The 18007-nt window shown below is 38.7% G+C and overlaps 2 protein-coding genes and 1 non-coding gene across 3 annotated transcripts; 1 reads left to right on the top strand and 2 right to left on the bottom strand.

Annotated features, from left to right (window-relative positions):
• Window positions 1-4267: 4267 nt before the first annotated feature.
• Window positions 4268-5154, bottom strand: LOC138897094 (uncharacterized). The gene is made up of 2 exons (XM_070183050.1): window positions 4955-5154; window positions 4268-4901 (listed from the first exon to the last, which is right to left on the bottom strand). The coding sequence occupies exons 1-2, from the start codon at window positions 5152-5154 to the stop codon at window positions 4268-4270; spliced, it is 834 nt and encodes a 277-aa protein (XP_070039151.1).
• Window positions 5155-7234: 2080 nt separating this feature from the next.
• LOC138897093 (uncharacterized) lies at window positions 7235-7933 on the bottom strand. The gene is made up of 2 exons (XM_070183049.1): window positions 7741-7933; window positions 7235-7632 (listed from the first exon to the last, which is right to left on the bottom strand). Exons 1-2 carry the CDS (start codon window positions 7931-7933, stop codon window positions 7235-7237), a joined length of 591 nt encoding a protein of 196 aa, XP_070039150.1.
• Window positions 7934-8746: 813 nt separating this feature from the next.
• Window positions 8747-8853, top strand: LOC117278426 (small nucleolar RNA R71). Its single transcript, XR_004508801.1, has one exon. It is a non-coding gene; the product is annotated as a small nucleolar RNA R71 (small nucleolar RNA).
• Window positions 8854-18007: the final 9154 nt, after the last annotated feature.

The following is an 18007-nucleotide window of genomic DNA, read 5'->3' as shown; positions in this document are numbered from 1 at the left end:
ATGTAAATCTCTACTAATGTAGGCCCGCTCGGTCTGAAATCAACTAGGATTTGTTATGGTTGTAATGTGGACTAAGGGACGGGTAGGATATATTTGGAATATAGTGACTAACCCTCCTAATCACTTTAACACATCACGTATTCAATTTTTAAGCGCAATTCCTTTAATCCACTTCAATCATCACAAGATAGTTCACCCGAAAATATTATTCCTTCTTCTTCACACACTACTTCATATCACAACCACTAGCAAAAATAAGAAACCTTTATTTATTCAATTATTCTTCTCTTTCTTCTTTTTTATTTTTGTTATTTTTGCTTTGCCGCTAGTGGAGTTTTTTATTAAACTATAAGTGCACATTTCCTCCTTCTATTGGTTCCACTCAAAAGCTACCCCAAGTTTCCTCATTACTTCTTTCTAGCGCTCTCTTCACAATTCAAGTGCTTTAAGAGGTATAAGGATCAAAATAATTTAATTAAGAATAAAAGGGGATAAGCTTGTAATGCAGGTTCTAAAAGAAAGGCGTATAGGCTCAAAATGGTAAACTAGGGATGATTTTATTTGTGATAAGCAACAAAAGTCGAAAGATCAAATAATGCCTAACATCACTTCTCAAACCGAGCAACACCTAGGATTTCAACTCAATTCACATTTTGGGTAAGTTCTAGACTCAATTGCAATGATATAGACTATGCAAAGAACTCACTTCACACATGGCACATGACTCACTACGGACGGTTTTATTCAGACTCTCAATCAAATAAGTATTCACAAAGCCACGAGATATAATAAGCATAAAGCACAAAGTGAACACCAGTCAAGCAAACGAGACATAAGAGTCATAAAAAATGTTATTCCTTTTTACCAAGGCATCATCATATATTTAAAATCCAGGAAAAGTGAAACACATGCCAGAATCTAAGTATGCAACTACCAAACAAGTCAAAAGGTGTACATCACTTAAGCTCTTCTCCTTTATTTCCTACATACTACTCTAAAATTTTAAAAAAAAATTAAAATAAATAAATCTACTACCCGGTTCAAGTAACATCCCATGAAAAAGAACCGAGATACAAAAAAAACCACGGGGGATTATTACTACCTAAGAAAAATAAAAAAATAAAAAATATGTTTTTATATTTTTTCGTTTTCTAATTTTTTTTTTAGACTTTAATCCCTCAAGAAAACTGTCTAGGAGATGCATCGTCGGGAAAAGTCCATTTTTTCTGTTTTTCTTATCAAAAATAAAATAAATAAATAAAAACAACCAAAAAAAGAACAAGAAAAAGAAAATAAAAACTACTACACTACTCAATACTATTCTAGAGTATCCTAAAATAATAAAACAAGAATCTAACAATAAAGAAAATAAGAAGCTAGAATTTTAAAAATATAAGAAGCTAGAAATTAAAAATATAAGAAGCTAATATGGTTACTAATCTATTCCTACTATGCACAATGAGAGTTACCCACCCCACACTTAAAATATGCAGTGTCCCAATGTATAATTAAAGTAGAAAGGGTGAATAAGAACTCCCTGATCAATCCTCGAGACGATGGCCCTCATCGAAGAAGGCCCAATTAGCTTCATCTCAATCATCAACATCATCACCTAGCTCCTCACCAGTGGCATCAACTGCTGGAACAACCTGCTCCTCGTCACCCTGTACCGAATGCTCTAGAGTGTTGATATCTTCTTCTGGTGGCACCCTCTGATCCGCATCTAAACCAACCAATTGTTGTGCCGAAGTGTTGAGCGGGAACCGCTTAATCAACTGAGTCCTCTCCGCTGAAGTAGCAGGCCTACCCCCAATCCTCAACTGCAAATCCATCATCCCATACAAATGAGCCAGTATGCTCTCATCACGAGCCCTACGCTCTGTTGTAGTCAATGTCGTGCTATCTTCCTCATCTGGCTCACGGATAATAGTAATGTCGGTAGCTCGAGATGTTGGTGGAAGCAACATGTCAAACTGGGGCTCCTCATCTACCTCCTCTTTACGCAAGTATTGCGTAAGCAAATTCACAAAGAATATCCTAGTAAGCTTGCCCTTTCTAGATAGTGCCATCTGACTACGTATCAACTGGACCACATTCACCAGCCACCCTTTCATCAAGAAATACACTAGACATACTCTTTCTCGGACAACAGCAAAATCATGCTCACACGGAAGTAGTCTCATGTTCATCAAGCGCAACCACACTTTAGCAATTTTTATAAACTTCACTTTAGGCAAAGAAGTATGGTTGTTGTATCTCTTGTCATGTGTCCACACCGCATTCTAATTAACACCACATAGTGTGTGCCTAATATCTCTGTAAGTAGGCCGGTCAATAAAGCCACACAACGGACTACATGGGACATTAGGGGCATCCAAAAATCTACATAATGCAATCGCCGAAATATCAATCAACCTCCCACGAATAGGTACCAATTTCTCCTTATCCTCAATGTTCCACCCAGTATAGAATTCGCGCACTAAGCTAAAGTTTTCTTCTCCAGGATTTTTAAATACAAAACCCAAGCCTAGTTCATGTACTTTTTCCCAAATCTGAGGGTAATGGGACTTCAATTTGTTCTCATCAACTGCAAAATCAGGGAGATATGAGTTTGGGAGACACTTCCTATAAAATGCTCTCTCGGATGGGGGCACACTCTTGATACCATACTCACGAGTAGCTCTCTCTTGAGGTTGTTTCCCGGTAGAAGCAGAAGCCACTTGCTTTCCTTTACCACTGTGACTACCAGACGTAGCCTCAACTCTGGTCCTTTTCTTTGGCGGTGGGCCTGACGAGGTAGCCTTAGCCTTTGGTGGTGCCTTGGCCTTAGCTGGTGCCTTAGAACTAGCTGTTGGATGACCCATATTGCACGTACATGTCAACCATACCAATTGTCAATGTAAGAAAACAACAACTATCACAAAAATAGGTCGGAGTGACCCCACACTTAAAGCTCTAAGATATTCTAATTACTTTAAACCATAGGTTACTCAGACTTCCCCTTCATCAAGTAAGTGTATTAGCATCGAAATTTCGGCACTACACATAGCCCGTATGTCATTGCAAACACACTTTATCAATCCACCCCAACTCCGTAGAGTCACCCCACACTTAGGTTTATATATAACCATGCACATCTAACACAAAACACTCAATCCCAGAGACTCAAGCTCTAATTGGGATTAAAATCGCCAATGAGGCAATTTACCGAACACCTTGTATGCATTATTTGTATGTGAGTTTCTTTGTGGGTGAAGGATTGCTCCGCCCTCCCAAATCGGCTTGGGAATCGAGTGTGAAACACTTGTTACAACAATCACAAGATATCCTATGGGGTATTTGGGGTTGGGAAACTTTTAGCACAATTACACCATTGTTGCACCTTGTAAAACATATTACCCATCAACTAGAAGTTACAAGAAAAAGAGAGCATATAAGAGTGAGAAAGAGAGAAAAAAAACATACATGTGTTGCATGAGAGAGAGAGAGAGTCGAGGCAGTGGGGTGGGATGATGGCAGTGCGTGTGTGTGTTGTAGGAAGGGACGGTACAATGGGGTTGGGAAGAAGGACTTTAGGTATTAAAGATTTATGTTAGGTTTTGAAGAGGACGGTCAGTGGGGTGTGTGTTTGGTGTTAATGTTATATTATTTTAATTGGTTTGGGTGGTTTAACAAAAAAGATACAAAAGAGTTGAATTACTTACCTGGGCTTGGCGCGAGGCAGTGTGGGCAGCGACAATTGAGTGTTGTGAGGCGCCATAAAGGCGTTGTCCTTAGCGCGTTGGACAGCGTGAGGCACCGTGGGAGGCACTGAAAATTCAGCGCGGGGCGGGGTCTGGGGTGTCGAAAGGTCACTGCCTCGCTAGGTAACGTGAGGCATTCAAAATTTACCATTTGGACTTCGCCTCGCGATGGCTCGATATTTTCTTGTTTGTTTTGCAACTTTTTAGCTTGTTTAGGGAACCCAAGCACATCTTCCTTCCACGTAGCTCCACAACCTATCAAAATACTTCATACTCACTTGTTAGTCCGCCTCAATATTAAACAAAAACAAAAACAAAAACTAAACTAACTCTACGTTATGAATTGAGTTGCCTCCCAATGAGCGCCTTAGTTAACATCATGGCATGACGAATACAACATGACCATGGGTTATCTCCCAGGAAGCGCCTGATTTAACGTCGCGGTACGCCGCAAGCTTTTAGGATTACACTTCACTCACATATTGGGGTTCTTCCAAGTACATCACATCTTTCTCCTTTTTTTCTTAAATTATTCCAAGGTAGTATTTCAACCTTTGCCCATTCACTTTAAACCTATTCGTCCCATCTTCAGACTCAATCTCTACCGCTCCACTTGGGAACACCTGCACAACTCTAAATGGTCCCGACCATCTTGATTTTAGCTTACCCAGAAATAATCTCAGTCTCGAGTTGTATAACAACACTAGATCTTCGGGTTTGAAGTTCCTATCTAAAATGTGCTTATCATGCATCATCTTCATCCTTTCTTTGTACAATCTACTCTTGAATGCTTGGAAACGGAATTCCTCGAGTTCATGTAACGCTGTAACTCTACTTGTGCCTGCTGTTTCCATATCCAAATTCAACTGCCACAACGCCCATAAGGCTTTATGCTCTAGCTTTACCGGAAGATGGCATGATTTTTCAAACACCAACTTATACGGAGACATACCAATTGGAGTTTTAAATGATGTGCGGTAAGCCCATAATGCATCATCCAACTTCCTTTCCCAATCAGTCCGAGTCGCATTCACCGTCTTGGTCAGGACACTTTTGATTTCCCTGTTGGACACTTTCACTTTCCCGCTCGTTTGCGGGTGGTAAGGTGTGGCAACCTTATGGCGAACTCCATACTTTTCTAACAGCTTTGTGAACGCTCTATTGCAAAATGGGTTCCACCATCACTGATTATAGCTCTCGAAGTGCCAAACCGTATGAAAATATTTTTTCTTAGAAATCCTATCACTCCCTTGGCATCATTTGTTGGAAGAGTCACCGCTTCAACCCATTTGAAGACATAGTCAACTGCTACCAATATGTACTTGTTACCATACGAGCTGACGAATGGTCCCATAAAATCAATCCCCCACACGTCAAATACTTCCACCTCTTGAATTGTAGTCATCGGCATCTCGTGATGGCGAGATATGTTGCCTGTCCTTTGGCACTCATCACAACTTTTCACCCAATCATGGGCATCCTTGAATAAAGTCGGCCACTACAAACCTGACTCCAACACCTTCGCAGCTGTCTGAATTCCTCTAAAGTGCCCACCATATGGTGAAGCATGTCAAGCCTGCAAAACAGAAGATTGATCTTTCTCGGGGATACACCTCCGGATCATGTTATCCAAACATATTTTAAAAAGTAAAGGTTCATCCCAGTAATAAGACCGACAATCACGAAAGAACTTTTTCTTTTGAATCGAAGAGAGTTCATAAGGTACAATACCGCTTGCCAAATAATTAGCAATATCAGCATACCATGGCGTCTCCTCCATTGCCACTACTAGTAATTGTTCATCTGGGAATGTCTCTGTTATATTTTCAACCTCTACTTTCTTTTCAGCTCCCTCCAACCTTGAAAGGTGGTCTGTCACTTGGTTCTCCGTTCCTTTCCTATCGCGGATCTCCAAATCGAATTCTTGTAGCAAAAGAACCCAACAGATCAAGCGTGGCTTTGACTCCTTCTTTTCTATCAAGTACCTAAGTGTTGCATGGTCAGTATAGACAATCACTTTTGAACCAATCAAATAAGACCTGAATTTGTCGAATGCAAATACCATATCCAACATCTCTTTCTCAATTACGGTATAATTGAGTTGTGCACCGATTAGCATTCTACTTGCATAGTAAATTGGGTACTCCATTTTGTCCTTTCGCTGCCCCAGAACTGCTCCTATAGCATAGTCACTTGGATCACACATGAGCTCAAATGATTTCTCCCAGTCGGGTGAAACAGTGATTGGTGCATTCACCAATCTCTTCTTCAGCTCCTCAAATGCTAACTTGTAATCATCAAAAAACACAAAGGGGTGATCTTTTTCAAGCAGTTTACATAAGAGGTTAGCAATTTTAGAGAAATCCTTTATAAATCGCCTGTAGAACGAAGTGGGCGGTGGCAAATTCTCAATCACGTCAACCTTAGAATGGTCAACCTCAATACCTTTACTTGACACTCGATGTCCCAAAACTATACCTTCTTATACCATAAAATTGCACTTCTCCCAGTTCAGCACCAGGTTTGTCTCCACACACCTTTTCAACACTATTCTCAAATTGTGAATACAATCTTCGAATGAATTCCCCACCACTGAAAAATCATCTATAAAGACTTCCATAATATCTTTAACCATATCAGTGAAAATGGCTAACATACACCTCTAAAAGGTGGCCGGTGCATTGCATAGGCCAAACGGCATTCTCCGAAAGGCAAAGATGCCATACGGATAAGTAAATGACGTTTTCTCTCTATCCTCAGGGGCTATTGTGATCTGATTTCACCCCGAATATCCATCCAAAAAGCAGAAGTGAGACCACCCTGCTAATCTATCCAATATTTGGTCAATGAATGGCAGGGGAAAGTGGTCTTTCCGGGTGGCAGTGTTCAGTTTTCTGTAATTCATGCAAATTCGCCAACCCGTGACTGTACGAGTAGAGATCAACTCATTATTCTCATTTTGTACAACAATCATACCACCTTTCTTCGGAACACATTGGACTGGACTTATCCAGACGCTATCCGTGATCGAAAAAATGATGCCCGCATCCAACCACTTAATCACTTCCTTCTTCACCACTTCCTTCATGTTCGGGTTCAACCTTTTTTGATGTTCCCTGGAAGGTTTGTGCCCCTCTTCCAAGAGAATCTTATAGATGCAAAAGGCCGGGCTGATACCCTTTATATCTGCCATGGTCTATCCAATAGCAGTCTTACATTCCTGTAACACCTGTAGGAGTTGTTCTACATGAACAACTAACATACCAGATGAGATAATAACAGGTAAAGTAGAGTTAGACCCTAAGAAAGCATACCTGAGGTGGGCTAGAAGTGGTTTCAGGTCCAACTGTGGTGGCTCCTCTATTGATGGCTTCGCAGGTGGTGTTTCTCTTTCTTCTAAATGTAGTGGCTCGAACTGGGGGTTCCCTTTTCCAGAAACCTTGACCTTCGAGAGTCATGACCCACTCTGCCAACTCTTCATCATCCACATCTTACAAATTCACCAAGCAAGTTTCTAACGGGTCTCTGACATTAAGGATCTCATCCTCCTCTTTTAGTATTACATCAACCGCCTCCACTAGCGAACAATTTGCAAACTCACTGGGCCTCCTCATAGATTGTTGAACATTAAATATTATTTCTTTATTATTCAACCTCATTTTCAACCCTACAACCTCACAATCGATCAATTCTCTCCCAGTGGCTAAGAATGGTCTCCCCAAAATTATTGGTATTTCTTCGTCAACTTGACAGTTAAGAATAACGAAATTGGCAGGAAATATAAACTTTCCCACTTCGACGAGCACATCATCCAGAATTCCTGTTGGCCTTTTCACTGTGCGAACAACCAGTTGCAGCAACATTGAGGTCGGTCTAGCTCTGCCAATGCCTAACTTTGTATAGATTACCAAGGGCATCAGGTTGATACTGGCTCAAAAGTAACATAATGCTTTAGCAAAAGCATAACTTCCAATTGTGCATGGGATATTGAAACTACCGGGATCAGACAATTTTTGAGCCATAGGTCTTGTCACTATTGCACTACAAGTTTGAGTTAGAGTTACAGTAGACAGGTCCTGGAAGTCAAATTTTCGAGACATTAGATCCTTCATCATTTTCGCATAGCCTGGTATTTTTCTCAAAGCATCCATCAGCGGAATATTCAATTGAATTTGTCTGAGCATTTCCATGAGTTTCCTGTATTGATCATCTTTCTTTTGCTTTGCTAAACTTTGAGGGAATGGTGCAGGAATTAGCTTCTGCCCACTGCTTGGTGTCTTTTCTTGATTAGGATCTTTTCCACCACCTGTTCTGGGAGTTGTTCAATTTCCTTCTCTTTGCCTTTGTCAACTTGTGCTTGTTCAATTACAACCTCTGTGAGCTCTGTTGACTCCTCGATCTCTAATGGCACTGGAGTAATTGGCACTGTGTCTCTACTAGATTGAGCAACTTCTTTCTCTCTGTCTAAATCCCTTCCATTCCTGAGACTTACTGCCATTAACTGATTTGGGTTCTGCTCATTTGGATTGATGTTTGTGTCTGCAGGCAACATTCCTTGTGGGCGATTGTTCAAAGCCATAGATAACTGGCCTAATTGAGTTTCAATGCCTTTAATAGCCGAATCATGTGCGGCTAACTTTTCTTGCATCCTTCCATTTGTCCCAATAATTTGTTGCATAGGCCTCCATTTGTTGTGTCAATAATGTGCACCTGATTCGTACCCATCTCATCAATTTTCTTTGTCAACAAGCTCATCTGGGTCATGAGAGTGGCTATGTTTTCTGCATTTGTATTGTTTGGGTCAAGAGCAACAGAATGTACTATTGGAGTGAGTGTTGTATCTCTCGTCATCCAGCCTGAATTTTGAGCCATCTTGTTAAGAAGAATCTTATACTCTGTGAATGATTTGCTCAAGAATGCACCCCCCGACTGAAGCATCTACATTGGCCTTCAGACTGTCAGCCAAACCCATATAGAATCTCTGTCCTAGCATCTGATCCGGGATGCCATGGTGTGGACACTTCACCAACATACCCTTAAACCTCTCCTAAGTTTCCTGCAAAGTTTCAGTTGGTTTCTGCCTGAACTGCAATATCTCATCAATTTGCCTTACAGTCTTGTTGGGTGGATAGAACTTGTTTAATAATTGCTTGACTAGTTCCTCCCAAGTAGCAATGGAGTTTATTGGGAGCGAATTCAGCCAAGTTTGAGCCTCCCCAGTCACTGAAAATGGAAACAGTAACAATCTGATTGCTTTGGGTGTCACATTCGGCTGTCTTTGAGTGACATAAATTGATAGAAAATTCTTCAGATGTTGTTGTGGGTCTTCGATGTATAACCCAGAGAACAACCCTTTATTCTGCAGCATGTTGTTGGTAATTTGAAATGTCTCCGCTTGTATCGGAGGGACTGCAATTGCAGTTGCCAGATTATCAGTTGTTGGTTGCGCACAATCATACAGAGCAGCTTTCGGCACAAGAGGTGCTACCACTCCGATGTTTGGGTCAACTTGACTATTTCTATCGTTCCCATTGATGTTCTCGATGACACTCATTTCAATTTCGATTTGTTCGTTCTGTTTAGTTGTTTGATCTTCTTGTTTGCCCGATTCAATGTCCTGAATGCTTTCTCGAGATATGAGAGACCTTCAAATGTTCACTAGTTCTCAAGGAGCTTCTAGGCATGCACCTGAGGCACAAAAGAATTCAAACATGAGAATTTCAATGGAAATATTTTTAATACCACGGAAAATTCATCTTAACTAAAAATCCTAGCAATGCTTTCAAGTTGTAATAAATAACATTGTTAGTTCCCCGACAACGGTGCCAAAATTTGATCACGCCCAACTACGCCTTATAAAAAAGACTAAGCGGTCGCTGCAAAAATAATCCGGTTCAAGAGTCCGGAGTCGAATCCCACAGGGAACTAACCTATTTGCTACAACTTTTTTAGTATCGCTAATGATAAGCTCAGACAACTTTCAAAGTTCAAGAATTGATTTATGAATTAACAAAAATTACTTAACTAAGGAGAATAGACAATAAAAACTATCAATTAGCAAGAATAGAGTTGAATTCAAGGATAAAAGGATCTAGTGTTTACGATTTCCCCAATTATCGGATTATTTCCTGACACGTTAGCTATAATCTCGCTGTAACACTATCTAAAGATGATGAGTCCTTGTTTACCGTAATTATCTCTCGATCAATTACGATAATATACTAGAAGTATTCTCTCGAACTACTCTAGTTGACAATTTATACAACTCATAAATATCACACCAAAGCTTCGTTATCTCTAATCCCTCTTTTAAATTCAAGTAATTAATCTCTTAACTTACTCAAAAGTGGCGTTGTTCAAAAATAATCTAATCCAGTGTTCTTTCTAAAGCAACACAAGATAACTAGACACGATTAATCAAGGGACCTTCAATTAATCACAAAAAACATATAGTTGAATAATTAAAGAGTAATAACGGCTCAATTATATCAAAACACAATCAAGACTTCATATAATAATTGGTTCCATTAACCTTAGATGACGGGTTTAGCTACTCATAATTGTATAAATAATCATAGTAATATCTAGAAGTATTAAACTACAAGTAAAAGGAAAGGGGAGAGAAAAAAACTCGAGTGATCAGTGCTTCCAAAGTGTTCTGTAGCCTCTTGCCTCTCTAATGATATCTAACCCTTCAAAAATTAACTTTTAGGGGTATTTATATTGTAACGGCCGAATTTACATGTCCAATACTAATGAGCACTTAAATTTCTTTTCGGATGGCATTGATGGAGCCTTGCACTGCCTGTAGCACTGTCGTTTTGGTGCAAGGCACTGTCTGTAGCACTATCGTTTCGGTGCAAGGCACTGTCTGTAACACTAAATTTTTGTTGTCTTGCACGTCTTCTTTTATTACTCCATTTTGTAGCCCTGAGGTACCATTTCATGCAACCTTTCTCCAATTCATATCCAAGCATTCCTACACATCAAATAAGCTCGATTAAGCGCAATTGACGCACAAATTAGCATCCAAACAACAAGAAAGTAGGGTAAATAACGTCAAAATATATGGAATTATCGCACAACATCAACATCGCTGGACTGCTTCATCTCTTTGGAGATTTTCTTCCCCAACTGCAATAACACGAGGCCGGGAATCCTCATCGTTGTCATCCAAATCCGAATTGTCCATCTTCTATTTTGCTCGAGTTAGCAAAACTTCAGTGCCTTCATCAATTATGACTTGTACTGCTGCATCTTCGTCATCAACCTCTGGTTTAGTAGCATCAGTTGTTGGTATCATTGTTTTATCATCTACAACACTAGTTTCCCTATCAGACTATTTTTCAAACACCTTGTGGGCAGAGTTCTGATTGTTGAAGTCTCAGTGTGGATTCCAGTATTAAGGCGAGGGCGATTTGGCCATGGCACTCCATGGTGGAATAGTTGCAGCTCATGTTGGACAATAGTCCATTGTGGTAAGCTTCTGGAGAAAGGCTAAACGACTATTAGGTGCTTCACGACTCCGTGTTCGATAATGAATAAACAATTTTTTCACGAAATGATCCCAATCCGTGAGCTGTTTGTTTTGATATAACCAACAATACCAATCCAAAGCCTCTCCATCCAAATATAAAGAAGCCAATGAAAATTGATGATCTGGAAAAATATTATAGCGTGTGAAATACTACTCTACCTGAAATACCCACGTCGCAGGATCATCACTGCTGAATTTGGGTATTTTCACAGACAGAGCTTCCATGGACGAACACAACCCGAAGCGAGACTGATAAGCAGTCAGAGCCATTTTCCCCACCACATCTTGTAACATACACCAAATCTGAGCGATATCCTTTGAAAAGGAATCCGTCACTTCCTTCACAGATGCATCAATCAGAGCCTTGAGTTTGAGTTTTTGGTCCTCCATTGAAGACGTCTGGATAAAAGCACCAATATAACAAACTGGATATTACACTCGAACTAACTGATTATATTAACTAACTAAACAGAATTACAATAACCAAATATCAATAGAACAGTAGAAAGCAACACTAAAGGAAATGGAGAGTAGATGAGAAGAGAAATTGCAACCTAAAGCTAAGAAGAAAGGGGATGAGAGACAATTCAGCAGAGGAGATGAGAAGAACAGACTGAGTCAATTGACCCAGTCTCATTTATCTCTTCTAGCCTATAGGCCCTTATGGAGTCAACTTGGTTCACCACATCCTACCATAAGCGAATTCAAAATTTTAACTTAATAGGTTTGACCTTTAAGATTTATAGCATTGATCATGAACTAATAATACTTTTAAATTTATGGATTCAAATTTAATAATTATCAAAAAAATTGTGAGTTTTACTTAAAAAAATCACATCCATGCGTTAAGGTAAAACACTAAAACCAAAACTTCCTCGTTAAGCTCTTGTATTACGTTGCTTCCCTGATAAGCTAATTCGTTTCGTTATTTGTACTAGTATATAACGACACCAATTTGAATAGACAACTTACAAAAAATATCCTAAACATGTCGGCTGGTACAAGGTTTTATAATGTGAAAACCAAGAATTTTAATTTGTATTATCTAGTCTCCCTCTCTTAATCCAACAATTGCCAGCATACGTAATAAATTCAAAACGAGTATGGTCTTATTTTTTGTAAAGTACATTTTTTTTTTAAACGGTTCGAGCCAAAATAATGATCATTTCTCTTGATTATGTAGGATGGTGTGCAATATATAGAAGAGTTAACAAGGGTATAATTATTAATATACCTATAAGATTATTTCATTTTTGACGGAATGTTGCACGTTGAACTTCAGCACTTTGTTTTAGGAAATAAAACTAATTGGTTTGACATGAGTTTTTCTGATCACGGTAATGATTCGGGGTGAAGGGAGCCTTAGAGCAACTATAAAGTGATCTCCGTGTGACTTAAAGGTCACGGATTTGAGCCGTGGAAGAAGTCACTAATGCTTGCATTAGGGTAGGCTATCTACATCGTACTCCTGGGCTACGGCCTTTCCTGGACCCTGCGTGAACGTGAGATGCCTTGTGCACCCTTTTTTTTTTAGTGAGTGAACATATGAGAGATAAGTAGTATATGTATAAATCACTTATATTTTATCTTAATTACAGTATTTATTATCACTTACACTATAAATTTACGTAGTTTTAGAAATACCAAGTAGAGGTATGTTTTAAATAAGGTAGGGGTATGGTTCGGATGAGAATTCCACTCGAAGAAAACAACGAGTAGAAAAATACAGAGTAGGTTGTAATTCACCGTTTGTTACTTTCACATTTGTTGGTACGTTTATATACACACCAAACCTCTTCCTGTATAGCTTTAATAGCACTCTAGTTTGACACTACAGCTAAAGCCAGGGGCGAATGTAGCCTTTTGGCTACGGGTTCAACGAAACTCATAACTTTCGGTACTGAGTATGAATTTATATGTAAAAACCTACTAAAATTTCAACAAATATTAGAATTGATCTCATAATTTTAACAGTATAATGAGTGCAATACTAAACATCTTAAAAGCTAAACCCATTAAATTTAAAATCCTGAATTCGACTTTGGCTAAAGCCCTCTCCTCTTACTTGTGTGGATCGTGGGCTAAAAAGGGTGAAACGTCCTAAAAGAATCGGTCTTTGCCACTTCTCTACTCTAACCTTCTCTTCTTATTACTACTTGATTGGCTGAATTGACTAGTGACATGGTTCAATTTTCTCTCTCTAGAAAACCCACAATGGCTAGTTAACACTCGCCAGTTTCCTTCACGCTCTGTCGTATGGACCCGCTGGACGGATTCATTCCGACGCGTCTAGATGGGCAAACGACAACTCACCACATGGAGAATCCTCCTCTAGAAGGAATCGATGGGAAACTTTCATATGCTACCAAAGTCACCACTCTTCCAAGCTCATCTTTGACGGCAATCTATCATGAACGGGAATCGGTAATAACTACTCACACTACCCACAAAGGGATGCCGACGATGCTCTTTAAAGCATCTCACTTCTATGGTGTTATGGCAGTTGAATGCAAATTCACTATCGTTGGCAGATTCTTAAGACCAAGACCCCAAATCGATCGAATTAGGTCAAAATTTAAAGAACTGATTTCTCTTAAAGGATCAGCTAATATTGGGGTCTTCAACAATAATGAGGAAGATTTTAACATAGTATGGTATAGAAAAGTTATTGAAATTGAGGGCCAGCAGACGTGGTTACAGAAGTGGTCGCCGGACTTTAAACCTGAAGAAGACTTGCCAGTTGCTCTGGTATAGGTCCTGCTACCTGGTCTTCCTTTTCATATGCACGCTTGGCATTATGTAAAACAAGTGGTTATCTCTATTGGCACCCTTCTAGAAATGGATCTGGCTACTAGGGGAAGGACTAGACCGAGTATGGCTAAGGTTAGAATTAAAATCGATTTGCTTAAGCCTCAACCTGAAAGTGTTTCTATGGGCTGCATTCATGATGACTTACCTCAGACAGGATTTGTACAAAAGTTGGAATATGAGGGCATACCTAAGTATTGTAGGTTCTGCAAGAAACATGGTCACAACATAATCAATTGTCATACTCTAGAAAGGAAGAAGGCAGAAGAAGAAACAAAACAGGGAAAGAATAAGATGGAAAAAGAAAAGGCTGAGGAGAAAGAAGAGGGGAACAAGCAAAAAACAAATGAAGACAATGGACAGAAAAATACATAACAAAACTTGACGAACCAGAGCAACAACAGTGAAACAATGGGAAACAATTCTAATAGTAACAATCAAATTGTCTTGGAACAATGAAGAACAAAGTGTGCAACAGCAAAACCAAACCATCAATGCAAGGACTTATAAAAAGAAGAAGGTGGGCAAGCAAAAGAGGCTCCCTAAAAACAATCCAAAGTGGTATTCAAACCCATCATCCAGCAACCAGCAGGTAAAAAGAAAGAGGGACAAAAGTAATTTGGCAAGGGTTATCGAGCAACATCGTGAACAAGAGATTGAAAAGGAAACAAGCAGGGAACCTTAAGAATGACTCCAAATGAAGATAAATATGATAATGGTCGGCGGGAAAATACTATTAAAAGCATGTATTCAGAGAAGGATGCAGCCTACAATTCTACTGAGGTCATCCAAGACTCTACCAATAACCAGGAAAATGAGACAAATGTAGAGGGGCAGAGGCAATGTAACACGGCCCATGTAAGTTCAGAGGAGTTCTCAAGTATACCATCTGAGATTAAGGCCATGCCAGGGCTTGACTTGGTGGTTGATCTTGATGAAAAACAGGTATAAACAGCGGAAGCAAATACCCAAGATCACTTGTATGAAATATAGACAACACACAAGCATAGATTCAATCAGAAATAAAATTGATACTTATCTCTTAAAGCGTGACCGCGATCGCATAAATACCTTCAAGCATGAGCAAAAACCGTCCACGAGATCATCCTCTAGTCCCACGGTCTTCTACTGTGTTACCCAAATAATATCCGGTAATTGCAATTTCGCTTGGGAGACATTTCTAGGAAAAAAGGGCTGCAATTCGGCCACCGTGTCTTCTTATTCTTCTAGGTAGAAAACTTTATGTATTTATAGCACAAATTTTAAGGGTTAAAACCCTTTTCCAAAACCTGTTAGGTTTTCCTTTCCACCAGAAAAAGGATTCCTTTATTTTCTATTATTTAGGCACTACAGGGACTACAGAATTTAACTAACAAGGCTTCCAATTATGGAATTAATTTTTAATTTTCGAAATTAATATTCACCATAATTAATTATGAATTATTTCACTAAACATTCGTAATTGCACTCCTTATTCAATTTTAAAATTCATCCATTAAATCTTATTTAACTCCCCATGTTAAGATTCAGATACTAATCAATTAAATTAAATTACTGACGATTTAATTTATTGATTATTTTCTTTAGACTTTCGCTTAACTTTTTTCATGTGTCAAATACAAAATTCACCGGCCGAGTTTACACATGAAAACTTATAAGCTTTCATAAAAGTGTATCATCGATCTCTAAACGAGACATGGATTCCATCAACTAACTATTACTTCGCCAATGTACATTACTATTATTCAATTTACCAGGTATATTGACCCACGAAAGAATCTCGCCTTTTAATAAATCAAAATAATAATAATGTACACAGCTAATAATAATTATATCAAGATTAAGAGTATAAGTACATTTAATGGCTAGAGAGTTTATTTTATTAAGTCAGTATAAAATACTTATCTCTACTTGGTCCGTTCAATACATACAAAATGTACTAGCACAAGAAGTTGGAATTAAACCATTCCCATAATCAAGATAAATTTTATTTAATCTTGTGCTACAATCATCCATGATGGTTTGTCCAATTTCATCATTAGATTGTGAACTCAAACTTTATACTTATAAGAACTGATGATTTAATCTTTCGTGTATAAGCTAAACTCTATACACTAAATCATCTACTATATAAGCAAAGGACACAGACTAATATATAATCTATTTAAAACTTTATTAAAACTGAATAAATAATTATTTCATAATAAATACCATATCTAAACGAAACCCATAGTTAATAGTATATATCCCAACAATCTCCCACTTAGACTTTTAACCATGACAATTGTTAGAATATACTATATCCAAACGCATATAATAGTATATGCCCCAACAATCTCCCACTTAGACTCATAACCATGCATCCACAACTTTCTCTGGCATTCTTTTACATGAATATTAAAAGTATTCACCAAATAAGGTTTTGTTAAAGAATCTTGCCAAGTTATTTTTGATGCAATCTTTGTCCAGTAGTTCTTTGTCGTCACTATCTAGTTTGGTATTAAATTCTTCAGGGATCCTGTTACCGAAACTATCCCAAGAGTGTACACCGAACTATGATTTTCCTTAGTATTCTCCCTCTATGACAAAGTACTACTAATATTACCTTCATTACCTTACGGTATTGAAATATTAGCTACTTCTTACTATAGTATTCACTGTTCAAACATCACTCCTACTCGATAAAGGCATATTATGTCTATTAACGTTCTCCCACTGCTTAAATGCAATGGAACATCAATTCCAACGTGTGGGTTTTGATGTTCTTGAACCAGTTCCTCTAAAAATAGTTAACTTCTAGGGACATGGTTTATTAAACAGTCCTTATCTAGAAAAATGCAGTTGTTTTAAAAATTGCCTTATTTTCTTTAGGACAATAAAATAAAACTCCATTCGTTTTCTTGGATATTCAATAAACATGCATCTATCCATTCTTAATTCCAAGTTACATATTCGCTGTAATGACCTAACCGGCCATTTTAATTTTTAGAACCCCATTCCTTAAAATAAAATTTTTCGTATGTGATTTTAATGATTTATGACTTACGGGGATGGTTGGTTCGGGATTTGAAAGTGTTTGGGTTGAAATCGGAACACTTGGTTCCTTAAGTTGGTTTTAAAAGGCCAAGTTTGACTTCGGTCAACATTTTGAGAAAATGACCCCGGAATAGAATTTTGACGATTTTAACAGCTCTGTATGGTGATTTTGGACTTAGGAGCGTGTTCGGAATTTTATTTGGAAGTCTGTAGTTAAATTAGGCTTGAAATGGATTAAATAGGAATTTAAAGTTTGGAAGTTTGACCGGGGAGTTAACTTTTTGATATCGGGGTCCGAATCCAGTTTCGAAAATTTTTATAGCTCCGTTATGTCATTTATGACTTGTGTGCAAAATTTGAGATCAATCGGACTTGATTTGATAGGTTTCGACATCAAATGTAGGTTTCATTAAGCTTGAATTGGAGCATGATTAATGATTTTAGCGTCGTTTTATATGATTTTAGATTTCAAATATATTCGTATGATGTTTTAAGACTTGTTGGTATATTTGGTTGAGGTCCCGAGGGCCTCGGGTGAGTTTCGGATGGTTAACGGATCAAAAGTTGGACTTAAAAAGCTGCTGCAATTTTTCCTCTTATATTGGACATTCTGGGCTGTGATCGAGCTCAGATATCAAGCCCAAAAATCGAGCCCAGGATTGACGAGGCTCGGGCTCGAGCTTGTGTATCGAAGACACGATCGAAGGTCCAGCTCGAGGGCCAGGATCAAGACCCAAGATCGAGGGTCACGATCGAAGGCACAGGCTCGATGCCATGATCGAGGCCATGACCGAGTCCCAGGCTCGAGGCCATGACCGAGTCCCAGGCCCGAGGCCATGATCGAGGCCATGACCAAAGCCCAGGCTCGAGGGCGACGATCGAG

This window comes from Nicotiana tomentosiformis, chromosome 8, assembly GCF_000390325.3.
Source record: "Nicotiana tomentosiformis chromosome 8, ASM39032v3, whole genome shotgun sequence".
Lineage (NCBI taxonomy): Eukaryota > Viridiplantae > Streptophyta > Magnoliopsida > Solanales > Solanaceae > Nicotiana > Nicotiana tomentosiformis.
Note: the sequence above shows the minus strand (reverse complement) of the source record. Positions and strands in the feature narration are given on the sequence as shown.